The sequence below is a fragment of the Geotrypetes seraphini genome, chromosome 9 (assembly GCF_902459505.1).
Source record: "Geotrypetes seraphini chromosome 9, aGeoSer1.1, whole genome shotgun sequence".
Taxonomy (NCBI): Eukaryota; Metazoa; Chordata; class Amphibia; order Gymnophiona; family Dermophiidae; genus Geotrypetes; species Geotrypetes seraphini.
The window spans coordinates 30519623-30545241 of NC_047092.1; the positions used below are offsets into that span (position 1 = coordinate 30519623).

The 25619-nt window shown below is 44.4% G+C and overlaps 1 protein-coding gene across 3 annotated transcripts in view; it reads right to left on the reverse strand.

The window, feature by feature from the left end:
* The window catches only part of PTPRZ1 (protein tyrosine phosphatase receptor type Z1), a 269276-nt gene that overhangs the window by 181625 nt on the left and 62032 nt on the right, over positions 1-25619 (reverse strand). For all 3 annotated transcript variants that reach the window (XM_033958764.1, XM_033958765.1, XM_033958763.1), the window contains exon 2: positions 6504-6569. In XM_033958764.1, coding sequence (XP_033814655.1) covers positions 6504-6569 — 66 coding nt within the window. The remainder of the gene's footprint in view (positions 1-6503; positions 6570-25619) is intronic.

Consider the following 25619-nt stretch of genomic DNA (forward strand, 5'->3'; position numbering starts at 1 on the left):
ATGTTGTAATTAAATTACAGTTCTGGATGAAAACTTGCATCATTAAATGTGCCCCTACTGTACTGCAGATGTGTGTACTTCCATGAAATTAATTTTGGTATAACGGTGCCTTAAAAAACTTTAATAGCAAACAAAAATTCCTAGAAAAACATATAGCCATGAGAAAGGTTATAAATCAAAGCATAATCAACAAAACCACACTCAACGTCACTAAACAAGCTGCAATATCCCCCAAAATCAAACATCGTAACTTTGAAATAAGAGGACCTTCATACAAGAACGACAATCAGGCTCTGATTTTCACCCGAGATTAACTCTACCTTATGATTTAATCATCGGTCCCCATATAAATCGTAACGGCATAGTTTGTGTAACCAAGTACATAATACCGAGCTCCTTTCCACTCCCCAATACCACTTCCCAATACCTTCCCAATTCCCCAAAGCAACCTCATCCACTCTTTATCTCCTCTAGAAATAACCAGATAACTGCTTCTTGTAATACGTTTTTTGTAATTCTTTTGTAATCCACCTTGAAACGCAAGGCAATGGCTGAATAGAAATCTCTAATGTAATGTAATATAATTTAAAGGTGCAAATATAAATAATTCATATCCGGCCATACCATGTTGCCGTTGCTGCTTAGGAATGATATGTAAGAACTAGAGAATGACACGGTGGCGGTGACCCGCGGGTAACCCGCCAAAACGGTGACCCAAAAAAATGGTCCCCGCAAGTTCGGGGACAAGGCCATTCACCGCCCCGAGGAGCGGTGAATGGTAGCACGGGGCGGTGAACAATCTTGAACGCGCGGTGACCGAGCGTTCAAACCGGCAGCCCACTCACTCCCGCCGGCCGTCCATGTATCTCCCTCCCTCCTTTTCCATTACCTTTTCTTCTTAAAATGGCGATTTCTATAAGGCTACGAGCCGGAGCCTTGAAGTCGCGTTGCATTGCCTGCTGGTAAAAGTCTCCTCTGATGCAACTTCCTGTTTCCGGTTCCATCGGAGGAGACTTCTAGCAGGCAACCCGACGCGACTTCAAGGCTCCGGCTGTAATACAGCTCGTAGCCTTATAGAAATCGCCATTTTAAGAAGAAAAGGTAAGGGAAAAGGAGGGAAATGCAAGGCTGGCCGGCGGGAGGGAGCTGCTGGACCGCGTGAAGGGTGCTGGGGGTGGGGGGATGGAGAGGAGAAGACGCTGAAGATGGGAATGGGGCCAGGGCGGTGAAAGAGACAGGGTGGTGAAAGTGACGGGGTGGTGAAGGGGACGGCAGAGACGGGGACGGGGCAGTGAAAGGGACAGCGGGGACGGGGTGGTGCAGAAGATGGTGGTCCAGGGACGGGGCGGTGACGGGGACAGAATTTTTCCCCGTGTCATTCTCTAGTAAGAACATATACAGTTTACAGCAATGAGACAATACAGACGACAGCAATTTAGAAAATGTTCAGTTGATGCCCGCTAATGAGAGCTTTGCAAGAGAGAGAGCAAGATTCAGACTCAAGTGAACGCAATTAGCATTTTCTTTCTTACGCAATCGCAGTGAGTCAGCAGAGGGTTCTGTTTTCTTCTCTTTACTACAGGCTCCTTTTACGAAGGTGCGCCAACCTTTTTAGCGCACGCACCAGGATTAGTGCGCGCTAGCTGAAAAATCTACCGCCTGCTTCAAAGGAGGCTAGCGCGTGCGCCAATTTAGCGTGTTAAGGCCCTAGTGCACCTTCGTAAAAAGGAGCCCTAAATGCGCTCCTTCAAAGAGAAAGGGGAACTTCCTCCTAGTATATTGTTTACTTTATATTTCAGGGTGGTCCCCTTGAACCTAGCTAGGCATAGAGCGATCCAGAAATTAAAGATTAGATTAGAAGAGATGGGGAGAATTATTTGGTTAATACAGAACCTGGTTACGATGCTTAAAACTCTGTTAAAGCATCCCCTGGAATAATTAATCTTGACACCTGTAACCTATTCTGAGCTCTTTTGGGAGAATGGAATAAAATTTTTTAAAATAAATAAATAAATAAATAAACCCATTGCCACCTTTCCTCCTAGAACCAATTGCAAAGGCCAGCTACAATCATCTTCTTGCAGTCAGCTCACTTCACTAGCAAAGGGTATTACCGTATTTTCACCCATATACCGCGCACCCATGTAAAACGCGCACACGGGTATAGCGCGCGGGGAACACAAATTTATGTAAAAAAAATTTAATATAGCGCACACACGCGTATACCGCGCATGCTAAAACCTACCGCCTACTCCGAACCAGCATCCTCCCCCCCGCTCGCTTACCCGAGAGAGCATTTTTTTTTTTCATTCGAATCCGGCATTCCCCCTGCGAACCGGCATCCTCCCCCCCCCGCTCGCATCACCCCCCTCCCCCGCGATCCTACATCCCCCCCAGCACCGCAAAGACAACTCTTACCCGATTGGGCACCGGCACCGGCATCAGCACCAATGCACAGGATGTGCCAGTGCCCGAAGATCCTCCCTCGTTGGTTTGGCTGGGCTGGGCTGGGCTAGGCGGTGCGAGAGAGATCCTCCTTCTTCCTGTGCCAGGCTGGACTAGGCTTTGAGCATTTGCGCATGCTCAAAGCCTTCTGGTCTCGCTCTCGGATTGCGGGGGAGGGGGGGTGATGCGAGCGGGGGGGGGGGGAGGATGCCGGTTCGCAGGGGGAATACCGGATTCGAATGGAAAAAAAACATGTGTACAACGCACTCACACGTATAACGCGCATGGTTATGCACGGTTTGTAAATTTGTGTATAACGCGCGTGTTATATGCGTGAAAATACGATACACTAATTTGAGGAAGGGATCCACACTAAGGTTACCATACGTCCGGGTTTACCTGGACAATCGCACTCCATCACCAGACTATAAGTGTTCCAACCAATAACTTCCCTGTAATCTTCTGGATATGACCAGAATCTCTTCCTTTTGTAATCCGCCTAGAACCGCAAGATACTGACGGAATAAAAGAAACTAATGTAATGTAATGCGATGTCCTCTTTTTAGAGGACTGTCCAGGTGTCTGGGTGTTTTTCTAAAACCCAGCAGTTTGTCATCATGTCTGCACATGCTCGGAGGCCCTCCAGACGCGGCACCGAGCTCAGGCAGAGCCGGGGCCTTTCCTGCCATTTCCAGCCAGCACCAAATGAGGCAACAGTGGCTCGCAAAAGGAGCTCCTACTCCTGAACAACTGGTACTCGCGGTGGGACTGCAATTGATGTGGCTCCCATCCGCAGGTGACCCCCCCACCCCCACCCATTGCCACCAGAGCGGTACCATCCCGCAGAGGGGGGAGCAAGGGACGAAGGTAAGGTAAGGAGACAAGGTTTGTGTGGGGCGGGGATGGGGGGGTCCTCTTTTTTCACGTACAAAATATGGAAACCCTAATCCACACTATGAGGGGCCACTGAAAAGTTCTCAGCCCAACCAAAAACAGAATGATGTGGAGCCGTGAAACTTACAAGTTATTCCACGCTTTTCTTGCCACTTTTTATTTCAATGATATGACATGAAATTAAAAGTGTCAAAGAAAAGTGTGGAATAACTTTTAAGTTTCATGGCTCAACATCATTCTCATTGGGCTGAGATCTTTTCAGTGGCCCCTCGTATTATGATGTCATAATGCCTTATTCCATCAATGCCTAAGAGCCAAGCTCATCGGTGACGTCACAATGGTTTGGTTTCCCTATACCTGTGCCCATTGACTAGATGCATTCACCTCATTGAAACGAAAAGTGTCAAGAACAGTGTGGAATAACTTGTAAGTTTCATGGCTCCACATCATTCTCTTCTTGGTTGGGCTGAGATCTTTCCAGCAGCCCCTCGGAATGGAAACTAATTAACAATGGTCGTGCATGGCTGAGAAATTGCAAGACAGAGATGTGTGAATTCTTAGGAGAAAGATAAGTCATAGAGAAGTCATTCTGAATAACTTGCTCAGTTGCAAAGTGCACATATCTTGTAGCTAATTTTCATAGGAAAACTACTTGGGTTCTTTGAGAATTAGCTGAAAGGACTGACAAATGGCAGGCATACTTTGCAATTCCTATTCTGCAAGTGGCCAATGAGGAGCACCCAACTGAAAATATCAACTTACACATGTTGTCTATACTCCCAAAACTAAATGCACCTTTGGAAAGATTAATTTTAAAGGGGTAAATATTCAACCTGCTGCCATTTCCAGGCACTTGCACTGAATATCTAGGCATATGCAGCCAACCAACATTTAAGTGGTTAAGGGCTCATTTTCAAAGCACTTAGAATGCAGCACATAAGATAAACCTCATAAAGACAGGACTGCATTTTATGTGGTCCTATTTATGAAGTTAAGAACTGAAAATCAGCACTTAATTCTGCTCCTGAACCCTCTGTTTCCTCTAAGCTGAGCGGGAGTCCTCCACCTACAGTCTTACCAGTAGGGGATGCTGTTTCACCATCACATTTTCAATAGTGAGAGACAGGCAAATCCCTACAATACTCCAGGGATCCTTTTCCTAGTGATTGAAAACAATATTGAAGCACCACCTCCTACTGGTAGCAATGCAGTTGGAGGGCACCCACTCAGTGTAGAGGGAACAGTGCCCAAATCGTCAACAAATTAGCTGGTTTTGACTTAGGTGCTACCCACGGATATTCAGTGGCGCTCTTCCTGTAGTGCCTGCCTCTTTCGGATGCCATGGTACATCCGCCATGTTGGAGTCTGCCTTTCACTGCCTCACCTCACAGACTCACTGTGGCTGTGCAAAATATTACCATGGCGGGAGAGACTGGGCAGGCCTGAGAATCTCAATGAGCTTGCGAACCCGGCATGGGATAGACTTGTCGATAAAGTGCAGTCTGGAGCTGCAGAGTTATGGTGCATCACAGCTCTGTGGCTGTCTGTTTCAAGCTCTCCCAGTCTCTCCCATTGTGGTAAATCATCAGCACAGCTGCAATGAGCCTGTAATGTGAGCCAGTGAAAGGCAGAGCCGAGATTGGTGACGGGATTCTTGAGAGAAGGTCTGAAGGATGAGGTTCACTACTGGGAAAGCTCTTCAAATTCATCATTCAGGGAGACAGAGCTGGAACTTGATGGCCAATCAGGAGCACTTCCTTGTAAAAGTGCTCCTGATTGGCCATCAAGTTCCAGCTCTGTCTCTTTGACTGGTGGATGTGCAGAGCTCTCCCATGTGAGCGGCAATCAGTGACTGGTGCACTGTGGGATGAAGGAAGGTGTGCGGCAGCACAGATATGCAGCTTAGAGAGAACATTGGTTGTAGTAATAGGGAGATTCCCTTGCCACGATCAGTTCAGCGGCTGCGTCTATTTGAAATGTAGGTCAGCATTTTGATGACCTACATTTCAGGTACCTATTGCGGCCCTAGGGAGACACCTAGAGCTGCCTAAGGCCACTTCCGGGTGAAACCACACCCATGTCTAAACTTGGGCAAGCTTAAGTGGTACTAAGCACCTTCTGAGGCTCGCAAAAGCACTTACAATGTATGTAAGCAGCCTGCCTCCAGGTATTTTTTTTTTATACATTCATCTCGATTGGCTGGTTAAACTGTGGTAAGATGCCTACCACCGCCTACAATTGGGACGCCACTTATAGAATTTGCACCTTACTGTACCATAGTATAATAAAGGAGATCATTTTCAGTAGCTGATGTTATTGTGACTTAAGTAGTTACTGTTTTACCCATGGACTTTCTAGTCATTTCATACCACCTCCAGGAGTCAGGCTGCCATAGTTTCATAATGATTAATATCAAAAGGAAGATACTGCTTCCAAAGCAAATCCTTCTATGCTAGTAGCAGAACTATATACTACAGTACTCTCTTGCACTAGGACAGTTGTCGGCAACCTTTTTACAGCAAAGAGACAATTTATCCAAAATGTTTGACCGAAGATTAACAAAGAGCCGCAAGGTGTAGCTTCTGTCCCCTCCAACCCCTCTCAGGTCTCTCTACTTCTCCCCTTACTCCCTCCCCCAAACCATAGCCAACGTTCTCTCCCCTCTCCAGGCTCTGACTCTTTTAATCTCCCTACCAATCCTACAATTCTCCCCCCCCACCCCCCTGGTCCTACTGAGGTACCTGGAGGTTCTGTGGGAGTCTTTGTGGCAGGAGCATGGCCCTCTCACTCATGGCTGCCTTCTAAAATGACTGCCGCGACCTCTCGTGACAGTTCGCAGTACTATAGAAAATGCAGCTACGAGAGGTCGTGGTAGCTATTTTAGAAGGCAGCCGTGAGGAGGCAGGAGCAATAGGACTGTACTCCTGCCACAAAGACTCCCACTGGACCACCAGGTACCTCGGTAGTTTCGGGTGGGGGTGGGGAGGATTGTGGGGTTGGGGGAGAGAGATTAAAGGGTCGGGTCCTGGAGAGTAGCAGTCACGTGCAAGAAATGCCGCAAGTGGCTCGCGACCCACAGGTTGCCGACCCCTGCACTAGAAAATTTATCATCATGCCATAATTATGCAGGCTACTTAGATGAAAAATCACGAGACGATACTTGCCTGTGTAGGACCAATCAGTTTCATCAGTGAATTTCTGGTGTTGTGTATAGTATCCATATGCCAAATCTATAAGACAAAAATATGTAATTAGTAATAAAGTCCCAAGAATGCAAGAAATAAAACAAATACCACATGTAAACCTGAGGATATACATTTATTTATTTAGATTTCTATCCCATCCTCCTAACAGCTCAGAACGGGTTACAAAAGGACATTCATAGTGGCTCCCAAACCAGTCCTGTGGGACCCCCAGGCAGGTTAGTTTCAGGAAGTCTGCAATGAATATTCATGAGACAGATCTGAATGCCTTGCTTTTGGTGCATGCGAACTTCTTTCATGCACACTTAATGTGGAGGATATCCTGCAAACTTGATTGGCTGGGGGTTTGGGAACCATGGACATAGCTTCAAAGATAAATCCCACCTTTCAGAGTATTCACATCCCACCTAGTGTGTCAGGGAATCTGATGTGGGTAAAATTAATTAATTAAATTTGTATTTTGTTTACATATTTTGGGTCCTGATATTATTAGGAAGCTGCTACAATAAACTTTGCACTAAAAACACTTAGGGGCTCATAATCGAAAGAGAAAAACGTCCAAAAACCGGCCTAAGTCGGCACTTGGATGAACATTTCTCAAAAACATCCAAGCGCCAATAATAAAATCGGGTTTTGGACGTATTTAAAAACAACCTAGGCCTTCATAGTGCTGCTCAATGTCCAAAGCTAAATGGGGCATTTCGGGAGGTGTGTCGAGGGCGGGAGTTGGGCGGAACGTGGGCTGGCTTAGACTTAGTCGTACAGCATGTATAACCGAAAGTTTAACAACAGAGCCTAGACGGAACTTGGATGTTGTGACTTAGACCATGGTCTAAGTCACAAAACATGGTCTAAGTCACAAAAACCCACCTAAACTCACCAGATAAGCACTGAAAACACATAACACAGACCCCCACACACTACCCCAGTGATCACCAACCTCCCCCCCCATAAAAATTTTATTCACAACTTTAAATTTTAGCCTCCAGACCATCATCACCTGGCCGCCTGGCATAGAAAAGCCTAGTTGTCCAGCCCAGAGGCAGCTTAAGTCATCTTGGGGGTGGGTTAGGGACCCATAGAGAGGAGGATCCATGCCCATAAGCCCCTGTAATCACTGGATTGATATGAAACATGTGCACTGCCCTATACACCTCCAAAACCCTTTCTTACTGGCATATCAGTAGCTCCTGCAGCCATAAGAGCTATTGGGGTGGTACATAAGTGGGTCTAGAGGGTTCTGGAGGTGGTTTGGGGGGCTCACCATGACCTATAAGGGAGCTGTAGTGAGGAGAAGCCATGGCACCCTTTTTGTGAAGTTCACAGCAGTGCCCTGTAAGGTACCCCACTATTTAGGTGGCATGTCTGGGTGTGCAGTCCATCATTTTGCAGACCCCTCCCACGTCCAACAGGGCTTGTTCTAGGCGTTTTGGACTTGGACGGAATGTTGGATGGAAATGTGGTATAAAGATAGACGATTTAGTGGCTTGGACGATCAGATCGGCAGGATGTATAATTAGACGATTTTCGAAAGTAAAAAAACAGTTGGACGTATCTTTCGAAAATGTGTCTTAGGCTCTTTTTAACTTTGGACGACTTGCGATATGGACATAAACGGACTTAGATGTCCCTTTCGATTATGCCCCTCCACGCATGCATGTTGGTAAAAATTCATCAATCGTACTACAGTGGAACTTAGCATGCTATATAATAAATGTTATTGAGTGCATGATAAAAAATTATCCTTAACAGTGTGTGCACAGTATTACTATGCAAATTAACATTTGTGGATGCAGCGAATGGGCAGACTGGATGGACCATTTGGCCTTTATCTACCAGCATGTTTCTATGTTAACCATCCTAAAGAGAAAAGGCCAGAAATCTGGGCAGACTCCCCCCCCCCTCCCTCACTGAGGCACATCTACAACCTCCTTCACTCCAACACATCAAGATCTACCACTCTGCACAGCAAGACTCCCACAATTCACCTTAAATTAACCCACCAGTGGTCAAACTCCCCGTCATCTTTTCCTCTGTAAAGGTCATCTAGTGACTTCATTTGCATATTAGCAGCTATATTGTCAGGAGGATTTTTGTGAAGTGATAGTGAAGATCTTCTAAACTGATGACTTTCTGAACAGATAAGAAAGCACTCTGGAGGAAAACCTTTAGGACTTGGAAGGTCTAGCCTTAGGGGGACTGACTTAAGGAGGACACGGATGTTGGATGATGCCAGGGTGTGCTAAGGGATGAAATATCTCATGCTAACAGACTTTTCAATTCTGGCCAGTCACCAAGGGAGATTTGTTTTGGCGATCTGAACATCCCACATTGAACACCTGGGCTGAGCAGATGTTAAATGAGGTGCTTTAGCAGGCTCCACAGAAGTGGCCTAGTGGTTAGAGCAGTTCTCTCAGCACCCTGAGGTTGTGAGTTTGATTCCAACTGCAGCTCCTTGTGGCTCTTGGCAAGTCATATAGTAACATAACATAGTAACATTGTAGATGATGGCAGATAAAGACCCAAATGGTCCATCTAGTCTGCCCAACCTGATTCAATCTAAAAATTTGTTGGGGTTCTTTTTTTTCTTCTTCTTAGCTATTTCTGGGCAAGAATCCAGAGCTCTGCCCGGTACTGTTTTTAGGTTCCAACTACTGAAGTCTCCGTCAAAGCTCACTCCAGTCCATCTACACCCTCCCAGCCGTTGAAGCCCTCCCCAGCCCACCCTCCACCCAATGGCCATATACAGACACAGACCATGCAAGTCTGCCCAGTACTAGCCTTAGTTCTTCAATATTTACTATCCTTTCTGATTCTAGATCCTCTGTGTTCATCCCATGCTTTTTTAACTCCGTCACCGTTTTCATCTCCACCACCTCTCTCGGGAGCGCATTCCAGCATCCACCACCCTCTCCGTAAGGAAGAATTTTTTTACATTGCTCTTGAGTCTCGCACCCCTCAACCTCAAATTATGTCCTCTGATTTTGCCATTTTCCTTTCTCTGGAAAGACTTTATTGCCCCAGGTTCAAAATAAGTACCTGTCTAAAATATGCAAAGGGCTTTGATTGCAACCACACAGAAAAAGCAATATATGAAGTCCCATCCCCTTTACCTTAAAGAACATTCATGCATCTGTTGAAATGGACCCTGGTCTTCCAAACCTTATGCCTCAATAAATTGGTTAATCTATAAGATGCCACCTGCCTCTGGTATTTTTGGCCACCACTGTGATAGTTTATACCACGTTATGGTTTATTTATTTACCTTTAAACCAACTAAAATCTTATTTGTATATACAGTATACTCTCATGTAGATATCACACATTTTAGCTATTCACGCTAACATTTTAGCAGGCGCAACAAGCCACTATTGTACATGTTAAAATTGTGTTCACTTGTAAGTTAACCTTTATTCAATAGAGTCCAAGTTAAATAGTAACATAGTAGATGACGGCAGATAAAGACCCGAATGGTCCATCCAGTCTGCCCAACCTGATTCAATTTAAATTTTTAAATTTTTCTTCTTAGCTATTTCTGGGCAAGAATCCAAAGCTTTACCCTGTACTGTGCTTGGGTTCCAACTGCCGAAAGTTCTTGTTAATGGTGCCCACATAATCTCAGGCTCCTCCCCAGTAGGTTCACCAGCTGTCCGGATTTACCCGGACATGTACACGTTTTAGAGAGCTGTCTGAGTATCCGGACTGGTTTTCAAAACCCGACAGTTTGTCTAAAAAAAAAAAAAAAACCCCAACCATAACAAACCTAGAAATAGACTCCATCACATACTCCATGCAACCCAACCTAAAACTGCTGGGAATAATGATAGACAACTTCAAATCAGCAAAACGATCCAGAAGGCATTCGTAACCTAAGGCAAATCTGAAAATACTTCAACAACGAACAATTCAAACTCTTGGTACAAGCGCTAATCCTAGGACTCCTGGACTACTGTCATGCCCAAGCAACATGCTAAAACAATTACAAACAGTCCAAAATACAGCTCTTAGACTGATTTACTTGCTGAAAAAATATGACCACATCACCACCGCTTTCCGAGATTCACACTGGCTCCCAGTCCAAGATCCATTAAAGCTTATTTCGATACGTCGGCATTTAGAACCCTGGTCCAATCCCTTGTACTAAGTCAACTTGACTACTGTAACATCGCCTACTTAGCTATTTCCCAAAAAAAAATGTGATGTGTATAACTAATGCAAAATGCAGGGGTCAAATTAATCTTCGGACTAAAGAAATTCGATCATGTATCACCCTACTACCGGCAGTTACATTGGCTACCGATGGAAGCACGCATAAAGTTTAAATTCGCCTGCTTCTGCTTTAAAGCGCTAAATGGACTTGCCCCTAAATACATAATTGACCTTTTCTCCTTCTCTGCCAACAGACACAAGAGAAGCTCTCATTCCTACTTCCCCCAGTTAGAGGTTGTAAACTGAAAAAACACCATGAACACCTTCTTTCACATCAAGCAGCATTGTGGGGTAAAGACCTAGATCAACTGCTTTCGCCCACTACTTATGAGGAATTCAGAAAATGTCTAAAAACTCAACTGTTCCTAAAGTATCTAGACAACTGACCCACTCATCTTCTTTCTCCTCCATAGTGATTCCTCTGTCCTATTAATCTCTTTCTCCTCAACAACGCATTCTGGTCCTATTAACTCTCCTCTTCCCCCCTCTTAAATTCAATCAATTTGTACCTCGCTTAATCTATTGTAAACCGCATCGAACTTAACAGTATTGCGGTATATAAACTGTTATTATTATTATTATTATTAATACAAATTCTACTGCACCCTATTCAAAGCCCTAAATGGAAACGGACCAAGCTATCTGAGCAACCACCTAATCAGGAAAAACACATCTAGACCAAAGAGAACTCCTGCAAATTTCACACACCCCACCCAAATCAAAGGTATACAAAGCAAAAAAATATATGACGGACTATTAGCCACCAGAGCAGCGAAACTAGACCGCCACCTCTCCAATCTGCTGACTATGACGCCCAACTGCAAAACATTCAAGAAACAACTTAAAGCTTTTCTAGTCAAGAAATTTTTCAAATGATCTAACTAAACCTGATTGATCCTCCACAGACCCCGACGCATACTACATCTATTAACCATGTATATTCTCCCTGGAAATGCCCAGGCCAACTCTTGTGTAAACCGCCTAGAACTGAAAGGTATGGGCGGGATAGAAGACACTAACGTAATGCAATGTACCAATTATTGCCTATACAGGCAGTTCCCGAGTTACAGACACCCGACTTAAGTACGACTCGTATTTAAGAACGCGGTTGAGGCTTCATTTGATGTCACTGAGCAGTATTTCCGGTGGCATAGACTCCTACACTTCTCCTGCAGCAGATTCAGGAATGATGCAGGGCCACATTAAGAACAGTGCATGCTGTACCTTAGAGGCAACACTGGTAGGGACAGTTGGCTTTTTTTTTTTGGCTGGGAGCAGAGGTAAGCAGCAAGAACCCAAAAATCTATAAGTTCCGAGCTACATACAATTCCGACTTAAGAACAGCTTTGAAAATATAACTCGTTCTTAACCCGGGGATCTGCCTGTATGTAATTGGTCTTCACTGGTATTAGTTAGCAGTTATGCACATAATTGGTCTAAGTTGGCGTGCTGCAAATTGCACACACAAAATCCACTATGCTCAACTGCAAGAGAGGCACGGATCTGGGCGGGACAAAGGCGGGTCAGGTACTTATCTAGCACTTACATGTGCTCGCAGAATGAGTTATGCACCTATCGGCCTACAGTTAAATGTGGCCATGTACCCCAGCCATGAGTCAGCATAAGTCTCATGCCTAAAGTTAAGCGCATATCTGTGGAATTACGCTAGTATTCTAGAATGGTAATTGCACGCACAATTATCCTTACAGAATTCATGCTTAGCGCATATCATCCAACATCTAACTTTAGGTTTCCTGTAGCGAATTACCCCTATATGGTCTGAAGAAGAACGACCATTTAAGCCCATATTATCGATTATTGTATTGGCTAGCATTGGAAGCAAGAATACTATTTAAGTTTTCTTGTATTTGTTTCAAGCTGATTTCAGGAGTCTCCAATTTATTTGTCCCCTCGCTTTGAATTTTATAGACCATCAAGGACTACAAGACGTTCCAGCTTATTTACTTATCCTAAGCCAAATGGTGTGAGATATAAGACCTTTTTTGAAAGGACCCTAGAGTTTCAGGCAGGCAAACTACAATGTTGGCTCAAAGAATGTCTTTATCAAGCCATGTCTTACTGTTCTTTTCGAAAATTAGTAAAGTCTGCTTTGTTTGACAAATTTATCACATAATTAGGCCTTTTTAACATTGTAATTACTTTTCTAATTTTAATTCTAGTTTTATCTTATGATATGTATGTACTTCGCTGATTGTTCAGTTTCTTACGGTGTAAACCGCCTAGAACTCTTGGGTAATGGTGGTATAAAAGAATAAATTTATTATTATTATTATTATATGCTTTCCGAGAAGGCTTGCATTCTTCCAGTATCACTGTTTCTGCCAGTGTGGTTTAGTGGTTAGACTACTACTATGAATAATTTCTATAGTGCTGAAAGGTGTACGCAGCGCTGTACATCTAATAAGCAATAGACGGCCCCTACTCAGAAAAGTTTACAATCTAATTTGGACAGACAGGACATATAGGGTTGGGGAGTTTCTTGCAAAGAGAATGATAGGATTCTCAGCACCCTGAGGTTGTGGGTTCGAATCCTGCATTGCTCCTTCTGACCCTGGGCAATCCTCCACTGCCCCAGGTACATTAGATAGATTGTGAGCCCACTGGGACAGAAAGGGAAAAAATGCTTGAGTACCTGAATAAATTCACGTAAACCGTTCTGAGCTCCCCTGGGAGAACGGTATAGAAAACTGAATAAATAGTATGAAAAGTTTCTGGTAACCAGAGCTGATACTGTGATGTCACAATGCCTCATTCCTCCAATAAGAGCTAACCTCATCAGTGATGTCACAATGGCTTGATTGTCCTTTACTTGACTCACTTCTAATACATTTCGATTTCCAGAATGGTGCAGTGGTTAAAGCTACAGCCTCAGCACCCTGGGGTTGTGGGTTCAAACCTATGCTGCTCCTTGTGACCCTGGGCAAGTCACTTAATCCCTCCATTGCCCCAGGTACATTAGAAAGATTGTGAGCCCACTGGGACAGACAGGGAAAATGCTTGAAGTACCTGGATATAAACTACTTTGAGTGTGGTTGTAACTACAAAAAGGCAGTATATAAGTCCCAATCCTCTCCCACCCCCTACCAAACCAAATAGCTTTTTCTTTAAAATAAATAAATAGCAACCCTGGTTCCCAGGTGTCAGCAACTGGAAATTCTTTTTTTCATGTATTGTTCTCCCAATTGTTACTTCGAACAATCACTCGGGCTTTCATATGCTAAATAACCATGGATCTGGCGTGAGAGAATACCGCTACTTTCTTAATTCCATTTGAGATTTAATGGCCAGGGTATGATACGTTCAATGAATAAGAAAGAAAGGAACGCAGAAAGCCTTCCTGTGGGGCCCTGCATATGCGCTAAACCTGTGAAGCGTGTGTGAAAAGCCGAGGGCATTTGGGCCTCATGCGCCATTTTTCACTTCCAGTATGCTTTAGAGGGTTGTCCAGGAAAGTATGGCTTCCAGCCCAAAACCTGTTTTGTTACTAAAATCTCACTTGTCTCTGACTTGTTTTCATTTTCCTTTTTTATTCAAAATTTTAAAATGCAGTGTTCAAACGAGGGGGGGGGGGGAAATCATTACAGCACTGCCTTTGAGAACAGACTGATTGCTGGCTCGGAGAAGGACGACCCTCTATGTATTACACAGACCTGTCCTTTGTACACTGTTTGGCGGATGCAGTGGTAGACTGTATCCTTCTATTCTAAAAAGCTCTTTCGTAAACTCTAGCTGTACACTAGATCCTCGAAGCCAGCAAGGAATTTCATTGCATGAACTTGCATTACTGCCAGAATGTCAACATTGGGGGTCGACATTGTGCTGGTACTGGAACTGGCTTAATTAAACGCCAACTGCAGTGTTTAACAAATTCAGTGCCAGTATCTGTGGTCGCCACACTGGCATTATCCATTTTGTTTATGCCTAAATGACATGCATAAGTTTTCTAGATATCACCAACCATGCTCCTTTTCTAACCTGACCCATAAATATAAACTTGCACTCTAAATCACAGAACCTATAAACACTAATACTTAAACTACATAATAAAAAATTTTTTGTGCCTAAAGTGCTTAGGCCAGTGGTTCTTAACCTGGGTTCGACCGAACCCCAGGGGTTTGGTGAGTCAGTCTCGCGGGTTCGGTGGAGGTCAAAACACACCTCCGACTCATATAGTGCTTCGGTCACGTTCAATCATCTATCAGTTATTCAGTGATTTTGATCAAGACTGATCGTGTACTCGGTTTCTTGATCTATCAATCAACAGCAGACGTCACACTGATTTGCAGTAAATTTCATTATTATGTTATTATTATTCGAAATATAGGAGAACTTTTTTGTTTTCAAAATTGATATTATTTTTTCCCTCACTGTATACCTATTTTTTGAATTTGTACAAATCATATTTTATTTTTCCAATAAAGAAGGGTTCGGTGAACACGCATATGAAACTGGTGGGGTTCAGTACCTCCAACAAGGTTAAGAACCACTGGCTTAGGCCCATGTGCTCAATAAGCTCGAGCAAAGGTAGCAACGGGACTATCCTAGCACTTTGTAAGTCCCGTACCGCCAGTGTGGTAAAAGCTGAAACTCGGTCTCCCAGAGTGCAACGCGTCTGATAAAGGGGATGGAAAACCTTTCATACGCTGAGAGATTGGAGAAACTGGGTCTCTTTTTCCTGGAGAAGAGGAGACTTAGAGGGGATATGATAGAGACTTACAAGATCATGAAGGGCATAGAGAGAGTAGAGAGGGACAGATTCTTCAAACTTTCGAAAAATAGGAGGACAAGAGGGCATTCGGAAAAGTTGAAAGGGGACAGATTCAAAACGAATGCCAGGAAGTTCTTCTTTACCCAACGTGTGGTGGACACCTGGAATGCGCTTCCAGAGGGAGTAATAGGGCAGAGTACGGTACTGGGGTTCAAGAAAGGATTGGACAATTTCCTGCTGGAAAGGGGGATAGAAGGGTATAAATAGAGGATCACTGCACAGGTCCAGGACCTGTTGGGCCGCCGCGTGAGCGGACTGCTGGGCACGATGGACCTCAGGTCTGACCCAGCGGAGGCATTGCTTATGTTCTTATGTTCTTATGGAAGAGGAGGAGATAGTGGATGGTGCGGATGGACCATTTGGCCTTTATCTGCCATCATGTTTCTAGGTTTCTATAACCATAAAGCTCTATGACATCACAATGCAGGTGCAAAGAGCCTTAGCCTATAGGAAGAGGAGATGCAAATGTTAAGAGCCTTAGCCAATGAGATTCCAGAGGGAGTAATAGGGCAGAGTACGGTACTGGGGTTCAAGAAAGGATTGGACAATTTCCTGCTGGAAAGGGGGATAAAAGGGTATAAATAGAGGATCACTGCACAGGTCCTGGATCTGTTGGGCCGCCGCGTGAGCGGACTGCTGGGCACGATGGACCTCAGGTCTGACCCAGCGGAGGCTTATGTTCTTATGAACCCTTGTGAAATAACTAATAATACCAAACATCGACCCCCCCTCTGGGATTTTGGGAAGCAGTTTCTGTTTGGTATTATTAGTTATTTCACAAGGGTTCGTTGCAATCTGGGAGACCGCCGAATGTTACAAAGTTTCAGCTTTTACCACACTAACCCCCTGTTTTACTAAGGTGCCCTAAGCGTTTTAGCACACGTTTAGCGCACGATAAATCTACGCGTGCGTTAACCGCCAACGTGTCCACAGACTAACATGTTTAGCGTGTGGTTAGCGCACGCTAGAAAGCGTAGCGCATCTTAGTAAAAGGAGCCGTAAGCTAAGTATAAAACATTTTCTTTGATATTTTCTGGCGGTACGGGACTTATAAAGTGCTAGGATGGTCCCGTTGCTACCTTTGCTCGAACTTATTGAGCACGTGGGTAAGGTCTGAGCACTTTATGCACAAAAAAGTTTTATTATGTAGTTTAAGTGTTGCCCCCTCTTTTACAAACGTGCGCTAAGCTTTTTAGCGCACGCTAAACATGCGCTAAACACTAACGTGTGCATGTTATCCTATGGACGCACTGGCAGTTAGCGCACACATTGATTTAGCGCGCACTAAATCTACGCTAAAACGCTTAGCGCACCTTTGTAAAAGAGGGCCTTAGGGCTCCTTTTACCAAGGCGCGCTACGGGGGTTAGCGCGTTGGACATTTCATCATGTGCTAACCCTCGTGGCAAGCCAAAAAACTAACGCCTCATCAATGGAGGCAATAGCGACTAGCGCGGCAGGCGGTTGAACGCGCGGTATTCCACGTGTTAACCGCGTACCGCACCTTGGTAAAAGGAGCCCTTCTGTGATTTAGAGTGCAAGTTTATATTTGTGGCTCAGGTTAGAACAGTGCTTAGCACTCATTTTTTCGGCACCCTCAATTTGTGTGACATTTACTCAGTTTAGCCCTATATGTTCATCAGTTGCCCTGCATATCATCCTGAGTTGGAACAAATATCTCTCTGAAAAATATCATTGGTTAGTAGCATTGAGAACAGAATGAGACTATTATGGAAATACATCATATGAAGGGATGCGCACTAGAACTTTGGCTACAGAATGTGCTTACAGTTTATGTGGAGGGGCATTTTCGATATGATCTCTAAATCCAAATTTAGACATTTTGCGGAACACGCACAAAAATCCAGTAGAAAATATGACCGTTTTCAAAACGTCTATCTTGTTTTTTCAAAAATGTGCTTTTTTGCATGGAATGTTGCTACTCTTTGGGTTTTGGCCAGGTACTAGTGACCTGGATTGGCCACAGTGAGGATGGGCTACCGGGCTAGATGGACCATTGGTCTGCCCAAGTATGGCCGTTCTTATGTTCTTACGTGAGCCAAGTATAGGGCAATCAAGCCATTGTAACATCACTGATGAGGTTGGCTCTGAGGCAATGTGGAATGAGGCATTATGACATCACAATCTCAGCTCTGGAATGTTGCTCTCATTGGGGTTCTGGAATGTTGCTATTCTTTGAGATGCTGGAATATTGCTACTCCTTGGGGTTTGGCCAGGCACTAGTGACCTGGATTGGCCACCGTGAGAATTGACTACTGGGCTTGATGGACTGTATCCTTTTATTCTAAAAGAGCTCTTTCGTAAACTCTAGCTGTACAGTAGATCCTCGAAGCCAGCAAGGAATTTCATTGCATGAACTTGCATTACTGCCAGAATGTCAACATTGGGGGTCGACATTGTGCTGGTACTGGAACTGGCTTAGTTAACGCCAACTGCAGTGTTTAACAAATTCAGTGCCAGTATCTGTGGTCGCCACACTGGCATTATCCATTTTGTTTATGCCTAAATGACATGCATAAGTTTTCTATATATCACCAACTTTGCTCCTTTTCTAACCTGACCCATAAATATAAACTTGCACTCTAAATCACAGAACCTATAAACACTAATACTTAAACTTAAACTACTTAAACTGGTCTGACCCAGTATGGCTATTCTTATGCTCTTAAAGGACAATTAAGCCACTGTAACATCACTGATGATTTTGGCTCTCAGGCACTGTGGAATGAGGCATTATGACATCACAATCTCAGCTCTGGAATGTTGCTATTCTTTGAGATGCTGGAATGTTGCTCTCATTGGGTTTTGGCCAGGTACTAGTGACCTGGATTGGCCACCGTGAGAACAGGGTACTAGGCTCGATGGACCTTTGGTCAGACCCAGTAAGGCTATTCTTATGATCTTCATCTACCCTCTGTGAATCTATCTTTTTGAACCGTTTTTGGGGGGAAAAAACCCCCAAAAACAACACATCCAAAAGAAAAATATAGAAACCCAGCCACTGGGATGTAGGAGGGGCCAGTTTTTGTAATAGACTGGCCCCAAAGACACCCCAGCAGAGTAGTGGGGCATTTCAGGGGGCACTGCAGTGGACTTCACATAATAGGTCCCGGGTGCACATTTCACCATAACCCCGTTATAGTGTATGGTGAGCCCCCCAAATCCCATTGAAAATCTACTGGTCCCAACTGCCTTATGCCTGCAGGTATCACCTATTTGTAGGTACAGTGGGATTTGAGATTTTGGAAGGCTCACAGATTACACCATAAGTGTAGTAGATAGAGTGGGATATGGTTGACTACATCACCCGCTAGGCTACTCCAGAAACTTGCTCGCTGCCCTACAAAGACTGACCATGATATCTGAAGCTATCATACAGGCAGATATGGACTATTTCATTCACATCTTTGCGGGGTGGCAGAGGGGTCAGTGACTACTGGTGAAGTGTGTGTGTGGGGGAGGGGAGTCATGTTTATATCCCTCCAGTGGTCACCTAGTCAGTTTGGGTACCTTATTGCCACTTATTCTTTACTAGTTTTTTAGCCCGTTACATTAACGGGTGCTAGAATTACCTCCCCCCTGTGCAGCAGCACCCCTTACCTGATCCCCCCTGTCTAGTAGTACCTCTTCTCCCTGCCAGGGCAGACTCAAAAGAGGAGCTCCGCCCCCTTCCAGCAGTCTTGCTGAAGATTTTGATGCAGGCACGTGGTGGTCTGTTGGCGGGCCGGGCTGCTGTGTTCTTGGCCGAGGAACCTTTCCTGCGGGGACAGTGGGCGCCTCGTCTCTGGCCAGCGAGCTCATCATGCACATCTTCTTCTCCCAGACTGGCTGCGCGCCTCAGCCACCTGTTTGCGCCGGCGCGAGCACCTCTTCTACCCAGCGCAAGCATCTCTTCCACCCTGCATTCTTGTGCCGCCGCGGCCAACATCCGACTCGGGCCGCCGCGGTCGACATCCGTCTCGGGGGGGGAGGAAGAGAGAGAGCGGAGAGGCGGCAACGGCAAAGTTACTGTAAGGGAACGCAAGGGAACGACGGCGGCGGGGACGGCCAACTTACAGGAAGGGAGGGAACGCTGGCGGAGATCGTGCGACTAGCCACCACTGCGTCTTTCAACAGGACAGACCGTAAGCCACGCATGCGCACTTCCTATGTGTCGCTACAGCTCACGGAAAACCGGCGCACACATAGGAAGTGTGCATGCACGGCCTAGTGTTTTATTATATTAGATTAAAACAGGTGTGGCCCTAAACATCCAAATTGTGCCCTGGCTATATTCTTAAATGTTTGATTAGGGCAAAAACGAACAAACATCCAAGTCATAGGTCAGCCCTAGTCCCGCCCACACCACGCCTCTAACACACCCCCTTGCGATCTAGATGAACCACTGACCAACAGCATAGAAATCCATCTAGAAAATAGGTTTTGAAAATAGTGAATTGGAAGGGTTAGGGGAGAAAAACATCCATCTGCCACTTTAAGCGACTTTTGGGATGTTTTTCTTTTTTGAAAATGAACATAAGAACAGTAGCCCGTTCTCACGGTGGCCAATCCAGGTCACAAGAACCTAGCCACAGCCATAAGGGCTATTGGGGTGGTAGATAAGTGGGTCTAGGGGATTCTGGAGGTGGTTTGGGGGGCTCACCGTCACTTATAAGTGAGCTGTAGTGAGGAGAAGCCAAGACACCCTTTATGTGAAGTTCACAGCAGTGCCCTTTAAGGTACCCCACTATTTAGGTGCCATGTCTGGGTGTTCAGTCCATCACTTTGCAGACCCCTCCCACGTCCAACAGGAATTGTTCTAGGCATTTTGGACTTGGACGGAAATGTGGTATAAAGATGGAGGATTTAGCGGCTTGGACGATCAGATCGGCAGGATGTATAATTAGACGATTTTCGAAAGTAAAAAAAAGTTGGACGTCTCTTTCGAAAATGTGTCTTAAGCTCTTTTTAACTTTGGACGACTTGCAAGATGGACGTAAACGGACTTAGACGTCCCATTCAATTATGCCCCTCCACGTGTTCATCCCACACTTTTTTGAACTCCGTCACCGTTTTCCTCTCCACCACCTCTCTCCGGAGCACATTCCATGCATTCACCACCCTCTCCATAAAGAAGAATTTCCTTACTTTGCTCTTGAGTCTACCACCCCTTGACCTCAAATTATGTCCTTTGGTTTTACCATTTTCCTTTCTCTGGAAAAGATTTTGTTCTATGTTAATACCCTTCAAGTATTTGAACTTCTGAATCATATCTCCCCTGTCCCTCCTTTCCTCTAAGGCACAGGTGTCAAAGTCGGTTCTTAAGGGCCACAATCCAGTTAGGTTTTCAGGATTTCCCCAATAAATATGCATGAGATCTATTAGCATACAATGAAAGCAGTACATGCAAATAGATCTCATGCATATTTATTGGGGAAATCCTGAAAACCCGACTGGATCGCAGCCCTCAAGGACCGACTTTGACACCCCTGCTCTAAGGTATACATATTCAGGGCTTCCAGTCTCTCCTCATACGTCTTTTGGCGCAAACCTCCTATCATTTTCGTCGCCCTCCTCTGGACCGCTTCAAGCCTTTTTGTGTCCTTCGCCAGATACGGTCTCCAAAACTGAACACGTTCCTTTTCCAACAATCAGCAGCTCTCTACGAAACAGTTGAAAACAAGGTGCGGTGCAAAGAAATATAACAGAGGGAGATAATGATAATATCCTCTGTTCTGTGAGTGGAGCAATAATGCTTGCATACTCTTTTTTTTTTTTTTTTTCTGTGCTGAGGGCTCCTTTTAACAAACCGCAGTAGAGCTCTTTACCGCGGGCCAGCGAGGTAAATGCTCCGACGTTCATTCAATTGCTATGAGCATTGGAGCATTTATCTCGCCGGCCCGCGGTCAAAAGCTCTACTGCGGTTTGTGTCTTTGTAAAACGCTTTGTATTCTGAAAAGCGTTCAATCAAATATTTTAATAAACTTGAAACTTGAAACTTAAAAGGAGTCCTAAGCACTTTATAGACTGAAGCAAAACCGAAGAAAGCAAGACTCAATTTTCCACTGTTCTTTGTTAGAACCATGCTTATGTATTAGACAGAAAGGTTAACAGCTCTAGAGAAAACAGCCCTTTTGTACTTTCAATTTTATACCTCACAAAACTTAATCAGGCGGCTTTATAGTGCATAAGAAATTGCACAGCGTTAAATGCTGATAGTTTGCAGATAGACAAAGGCCACTAAGTGAGCAGTTCGGAGTGTAACTGTTTACTGAAGTACTCGCACAGCACTTGAAAGAAAACAAAAAACTGTACGTGCTATGCTTTTAAAGATGTGTGCTATGGATTTGCAATATTTACATACTCTTCTCCCTCCGTATTCGCCGTGATAGGGGATTAATAGACCCGCAAATAACTTTTTCATATGTTATTCACTGTTTCCTATTAAAAACCCTTGTGAATATGGTGAAGCCGCGAATAACATGGTGGAAGACCTGACCTGTTCCCGATTGAGAGGCAAAACACGGTGAAGAAAGTGCCAGGAATCTGCAATTTTCTCTGTAAATGTTTGGAATCAGCAATTTCTCTATGTAAGCTGATGTAATTGGGGGGAGGGGGGGAGGAGCCAGCAAGCTAAAAACCGCGAATAATCGAAACTGCGTTTGCTGAAACCGCGAATACAGAGGGAGAAGTGTACATACATTCCTATAAATTCTCGCTTAATCCTTTTACTAGGCTGTGACAAAAACTGGCCTTAGTGTGCCCTGTGCCCTTCTGTGGGTTTTTCCCTCACACTAAGGTCATTTTTGCTGCAGCCATAAAATGGCCAATTTTCTTTTTTTTTTTAAATGAATGACCGTGCAGTAATATTAACTCTACTTTACTGTTGAAAAGGACTGAAACCACAGAGAGAGTGAATAACAGTCTATCTGCAACGGTAGCAGGTGGAGAAAAAAGTCTCAGAATAAAGTGACAAGTCATAACCATAAGTAGTATAACGCTTATGTCAAATCCTTTTAGTATTTTAAAAGTCTCTATCATGTCCCCTCGCAGTCTTCTCTTCTCGAGGGTGAACAATCCCAGTTTTCCGAGGCGTTCTTTGTAGCTCAAATTCTCGATACCTTTAACTAGCTTCGTGGCTCACCTTTGCACCCTCTCCAGTAGGGTTATATCCTTCTTTAGGTAGGGAGACCAGTTTAGGTAGTCATTGGCATAAAAAAACTCCAACCTGTATGACCAAACCTTGCAGCAAATTTACTCACAACTGGACCAAGTGGTTCCCAACCCTGTCCTGGAGGACCGCCAGCCAGTCAGGTTTTCAAGATAGCCCTAATGAATATGCATAGGGCAGACTTGCATGCCTGTCACCTCCATTATATGTAAATCTGTCTCGTGCATATTTATTAGAGCTATCCCAAAAACCTGACTGACTGATGGTCCTCCAGGACAAAATTGAGAACCTCTGCACTAGAGGTCACTTATCTGGTAGGGTCCTGTAAATCCGGTGACAAAACCGCGCCAACAATCCCGCCCAGGACTTATGCGCTCTGCCTTAAAACACTTCTTGTTAGCGCTCTGAGGGGGGGGGTGTATGTGGGGAAACCCCCACTAAACTTACAACTGCCGAATACCCCACTAATGAGACCCAAACCCTGATGAATAAAAAGTTGAAAAGTGCTATAAAATCCTTGCATGGTTGTCGCTACATTATTTTGAAATTATTATCTTTGCTGGAAACTTTTCACTACAAGTTGAGGAGATGGTTAGTGCAATGAACAGAGAGCTGGCAAAGCCAGGGTTCAAATCTTGTTGACATTCCTTGTGACCTTGGCAATTCAATTCACACTCCATTGCCTCAGATACAAACTTAAGCCTAGAGCATATAAGAACATAAGAAGTTGCCACCACTGGGTCAGACCAGAGGTCCATCACGCCCAGCGGTCCGCTCCCGCGGCAGCCCATCAGGTCTGTGACCTGTGAAGTGGTTCCTAACCATTTCTGTAACCTACCTCTACATCTATCTGTAACCCTCAATCCCCTCATCCTTTAGGAACCTATCTAAACCTTCCTTTTTTTTTTTTTTTTTTTTCATAAGCAATGCCTCTGCCGAGTCAGACCTGAGGTCCATCGTGCCCAGCAGTCCGCTCACGCGGTGGCCCAACAGGTCCAGGACCTGTGCAGTAATCCTCTATCTATACCCCTCTATCCCCTTTTCCAACAGGAAATTGTCCAATCCTTTCTTAAACCCCAGTACCGTACTCTGCCCTATTATGTCCTCTGGAAGCGCATTCCAGGTGTCCACCACCCGCTGAGTAAAGAAAAACTTCCTAGCATTTGTTTTGAATCTATCCTCTTCCAATTTTTCCGAATGCCCTCTTGTTCTTTTATGTTTTGAAAATCTGAAGAATCTATCTCTCTCTACTTTCTCTACGCCCTTCATGATCTTGTAGGTTTCTATCATGTCTCCTCTGAGTCTCCGCTTTTCCAGTGAGAAGAGCTCCAGCCTCTCCAATCTTTCAGTGTATGAAAGGTTTTCCATGCCCTTAATCATTCGTGTCGCTCTCCTCTGGACCCTCTCAAGTATTGCCATATCCTTCTTAAGGTACGGTGACCAATATTGAACACAGTACTCCAGGTGCGGGCACACCATTGCCCGATACAACGGCAGGATGACCTCTTTTGTTCTGGTCGTAATACCATTTTTAATAATACCCAACATTCTGTTTGCCTTCGTCGCGGCTGCTGCGCATTGCGCCGTTGGCTTCATTGTTGTATCCACCAGTACACCCAAATCTCTTTCAAGGTTACTTCCCTCTAATACTAATCCCCCCATTTGGTAGCTGTACATCGGGTTCTTTCTCCCTATATGCATGACCTTGCATTTCCCTACATTGAATTTCATCTGCCATTTATTTGCCCACTCCTCCAGTTTGTTTAGGTCCCTTTGTAGGTCCTCACACTCTTCCGTAGTTCTAACCCTTCTACAGAGTTTAGTGTCGTCTGCAAATTTTATAGTAGTGCTCTGGCCTATCACAACCTCCGGAAGCGCGTTTCCACCACCCTCTGGGTAAAAAAGAACTTCCTCGAATTTGTTCTAAACCTGTCCCCTCTCAATTTCTCCGAGTGACCCCTTGTACTTGTGGTTCCCCACAGTCTGAAGAATATGCTGCCATTAATTCATAGTAGCAGTGTATCGGTCCCACTACATAAACTTGGACCTGCATTAACATGCAGTAGTGTCTTTTCATAAATCCAGTCATTAGATTTCTCTGGTGACAGAGAAATACAATCTTGAAATGCAAGTTGGCTTCAGTTATTAATTAAAAAGGTATGAGCTAACTTCAAAGAGACCGCAAAATGCTGTCCTAGCATACATCTGAAGAAAGAGCCCGTGCTGTGTGGCTTCAAAGATTCATGTACAACAAAACTTTTTTGTTAGTTTTTCAAAAGAGGTTACAATGTGCAAAGACTCCCGTTTTTTCCAATATAGCTCCTAGAATTGAACAGTATATGCAATATGGTTGGACAATGAAAGGTGAAGACAACGGAGAGGTATCTTTACAAGTATTAAATTCAGAGACATGGAAGTTAAATACTAGGGAGAGATATGACACTTGAAAATTTTCATGTTATGCTGTTTGCCATATCGATTCTGGGAAAATTTGTTTCTTTCTGGGGGAGGGTGGTGTGTATGGAGTATTGCATTCAATTCTGGTCACCGTGTCACAAAAAAAGATATCCCGGAATTAGAAAAGATTCAAAGAAAAGTAACCAAGATGATAAAGGGGATGGAACTCCTATCATATGAGGAAAGACTAGAGAGGTTTGGACTCTTTAGCTTGGAAAAGAGATGGCTGAGGGGAGATATGATTGAAGTCTACAAAATTCTGAGTGGAGTAGAACGTGTACAAGTGGATCGATTTTTCACTCCGTCAAAAATTACAAAGATTAGGGGACACTTGATGAAATTACAAGGAAATACTTTTAAAACCAATAGGAAAAAATATTTTTTCACTCAGTGAATAGTTAAGCTCTGGAACATATCGCCAGAGGACAGGGCCGGTGTTAGTGCTGCCCGATT